This window comes from Phalaenopsis equestris, unplaced genomic scaffold (assembly GCF_001263595.1).
Source record: "Phalaenopsis equestris unplaced genomic scaffold, ASM126359v1 Scaffold200916, whole genome shotgun sequence".
Lineage (NCBI taxonomy): Eukaryota > Viridiplantae > Streptophyta > Magnoliopsida > Asparagales > Orchidaceae > Phalaenopsis > Phalaenopsis equestris.
The window spans coordinates 29,659-33,062 of NW_018220712.1; the positions used below are offsets into that span (position 1 = coordinate 29,659).

The following is a 3,404-nucleotide window of genomic DNA, read 5'->3' on the forward strand; positions in this document are numbered from 1 at the left end:
GTGACTCTTTGAGCAAGGTGTAGTTGTGACAATCACTTGCTGAAAATATATAAGTTGTGGCAGTCCAGGCAAAATTTCTTAACAAATTAGCTGCCCAGACTTTCTTACCAGAGTACCTTAAAAAGCATAAACACAGAATATATTTATAATATCCTCACAAAAAATAGTTAAACGTAAATGACCACATTCTTGATATTATTCAGTTCAAAATTTTATCTATAAAATTTATCTATTACAACCCTTCATAAAAAACTCATGCCTAGCAGGAAAAAAATATATATAGAATTTGATAAAAGGAACAATGAAAGTAGCGAATAGTTCCCACTCAATTTTCAAGTTTATATAGTTGGATTGGCCTAAATTTCTAAGAAAACTCAAAATAACAAACAAGAATGGAGACCAACAAATCAACAATTTAAAACCTCTTATTTATCATGAAAAGTCACATGATCCAACAAAATATACTTACAGAAAAATAAGGTGGTTTTTGTGATCCTGAAAAGGGCTTGGTTCAATGAAAGCCATGAAACTGAATCATTCTCTTCCATCCGCCATTTAAAAGAAAATATGAAAAGAAACATGTTGCACTGAAGCCAATCATGAGAGTATAACGCCATGCACTTTTCAGGGTCTGTTTACCTGGACGTGGCGCTGCTTTTCCTGTTCCAGTGTAAGTATGATGCATCGCGATGAGGCCTGCATGGAGGTGGAAGACAAATTGGAGTTCAGTGTTATATAATAGCCAGATAGCTAAGATGAAAAGATAGATTAACAGCAGTTATTCAATTTACAAAAACATTAAAACTAAACCTAATTCTAATTAAATCAGGAAGAGAGATGACATAAGCGAACAAAAAAGGAAAAAAAAAAAAGAGAGAGATGATAGAAGCAATCAACAATTCATGGAAGTATCATGATAGTGTGAACTTCAGATAAAAGTAACATGACCAATCCAAAGCTATATCAAATGAGAAAGTCAAGGAAAGGATGAATATAGTAGCAGAAGGCACTTGAATGATTAGAGAACCAATCTGCAGTAATGAGAATGGCAAATTCAAACACAATGAAAAGCATATCTTTATTAGCATGCACAAGTGCCTAATCATTGGAAGAAAAGGGAGGGCTATCTCATGATTCTAATTCTACTTTGACCATCTTTACTATGGCGATTGGATTTGCAAAATGGAGGACTAGAATATAGAATATGTTATGATACAAGGATAAGTAAAATCTACCTTGGGAATTTCACATGAATTAAGGCAAACAGAATGGCAACTAGAATGCTGCAGAAACCTGTGGCAATGTAGGATAAGCCGAGGAAATTATTTTTGCCTCCCAGCCAGTTTGAAGTCGTCAGAACCAGTTTTTTCTTCCCACCAAAACTGTAAGTATTGTAGTTATTAGAAAGTTGAATCGTGATAACTTCATCAGCATCTATATCATTCTCAATCACACCATAAAGTTTCCGAAAATTGGGTAGTGCAGCTACACGCATCCAAACAATGAGGTCCTCCTGTTCGCTCAGCTGCTTCGAAATAAATCCAAATAGTGAAAAAACAAAAAGTATTAGAAATTTAGAGAGCATTTACATTTTAGCAGAGTTTAATTGAATAAAATTTTCCCTTCACTCCATTTTAAAGAGTTGGAGAGACTTTTTCTCCTAGGAATGTGTGCCTAAATAACAATGTTCAGAATGCGAAAACAGGAAGGAATTTTCATATAGCCATTCCAACTTAGAAGCATCATATGTTTTGTCACTCAATTTACCCCAATAAAGATTCTGAGATATAAATATAGAAGCAAACAAAACCTTCTGGATATTCCCTACTTAAAAAGTTGAATTACATGAATAAACTTTAATAGGTTGAAATACTCACAGGAATACTTGGATCAAGTTTTCCTCCACCAATTAAGGTATCATTCTGGAAATTAAATGGGTAAACATCATTGCCAAACTTGTGATCTCGGTCACTTTTCCAAGAAATATTCTTCCTGTTGACGTTTAACTTTCCAGCCTTGACATCAAATGTGAACGTATCATTAAACAAGCTCCATGCAATTAGCCCACAAGGTAAGACAGGGAGACCATTGCTCGACTCTATGGGTCTGCAGGAACTAGTGTCCTTGTACTGCAATCCATGAAGAAGCTGTCTATCACTTCTACTCTTTACATACCTGGTAAAATTTTGTCCACCAGTAGTAAACAGCAGAATTTGAGGTAGTAATCACATAGCTGATAAAAAATCTACAAAATGTTTTCCTACAAACTTAAAAAAAAAAGTCAGCTAGATTAAAAAAATGTACCTTACCTTCGATGATTTTGGTAATAGTTATCTAGTTCATAATAGACATATATTGGTGCTTTCATTTGGTTTCGTAGCTGCATAAGCAGTTTCGAGAATCAATTATACTAGGACAAGGAAATGAATAAAATTCTTACATACAATTAAGAAGATGCTCTAAATCTATTACAATTACAGATATTAACAAATTAAAATTGGAAATGTTATTCCAATTATTTGAGAAGTCTGATCGACATTTCAAAATATTGTGATTGTTCATAAAAGAAAGAATGCAAAAAATAAAAGCTATTGAATACTGCGTAAAACATGTTTCCAGAGGGAAGCCAATTTTAATACATGACATGGCACTCATTGTTACTTGTTGAGCCAAGAGGAAACTGATATAAGATCATAAGAAAAAAATGAATAAATAATTATACATCCAAAAAAATTAGAAGAATAAATATAGTTACTGTAGACAGGCATCTATCAAAAACATGCTTTTAAGTAGAACCAAAAATTCTAATTGATAAATATATCCCCTAAGCATCATAGAACAGAAAGGATTAGCCATAACTTTCAATTCAATAACAATCAGTGAACAATATAAAATAGCAACAAGTAGCAATTACCAAGGCAAATTATTAACTAACAAGAAAAGTGTCAAAATAGTCCCTTGACTCTTTGTAAGAGGTCATTTTAATTATAAATGTCTATAAATGTGTTAATTTAATCCCCACTCTAGTAATAAGAGCTGAAATAATCCCCATAGAGAACCATTTCAGCGACGATTTTAAGAGTTCGAGGATAAATTTGTCCCTTTAATAGACTTTGGGACTAAAAAGACCCCATCTAAACTATCAAGGGACTATCTTAACACTTTACTCATCAACTAACTAATAATCTAATTAAAATTTTAGAGTAAGAATAAAATTTATGATAAATAACAAGCCTGCAGTAGATCCTATTCAATAGTTATGGCTACCCCTTCATTAGAAACTCCAGAATCACTTATCACACATATATCTATGATGGAAAATTTTGATTTTTTGATATATATTGTATTAACCTAGGAAGCAAGTAAAATCTCCTTATGTTCCCTTCCAAATAAATTTACCAAAA

At 32.6% G+C, this 3,404-nt stretch overlaps 1 protein-coding gene across 2 annotated transcripts; it reads right to left on the bottom strand.

Annotated features, from left to right (window-relative positions):
• Nucleotides 1-377: 377 nt before the first annotated feature.
• On the bottom strand, nucleotides 378-2,401 carry LOC110035948 (putative ALA-interacting subunit 2). 2 transcript variants are annotated; one of them, XM_020740289.1, is made up of 4 exons: nucleotides 2,310-2,401; nucleotides 1,878-2,175; nucleotides 1,236-1,525; nucleotides 378-696 (listed from the first exon to the last, which is right to left on the bottom strand). In XM_020740289.1, the coding sequence occupies exons 1-4, from the start codon at nucleotides 2,384-2,386 to the stop codon at nucleotides 636-638; spliced, it is 726 nt and encodes a 241-aa protein (XP_020595948.1). In that variant the 5' UTR covers nucleotides 2,387-2,401; the 3' UTR covers nucleotides 378-635. The 2 variants fall into 2 exon arrangements, with proteins under 2 accessions (XP_020595948.1, XP_020595947.1); XM_020740288.1 differs by having other exon boundaries at nucleotides 1,236-1,528.
• Between the last annotated feature and the right edge of the window lie 1,003 nt (nucleotides 2,402-3,404).

Excerpts from the sequence above, each read along its gene's own strand:
- LOC110035948 (XM_020740288.1), bottom strand. The coding sequence starts at position 2,386 with ATGCAGCTACGAAACCAAATGAAAGCACCAATATATGTCTATTATGAA. Across the intron at positions 2,176-2,309 it reads TATTACCAAAATCATCGAAG|GTATGTAAAGAGTAGAAGTG; the intron begins GTAAGGTACATT and ends AAATTTTACCAG. Across the intron at positions 1,529-1,877 it reads AACTTGATCCAAGTATTCCT|CAGCTGAGCGAACAGGAGGA; the intron begins GTGAGTATTTCA and ends TTTATTTCGAAG.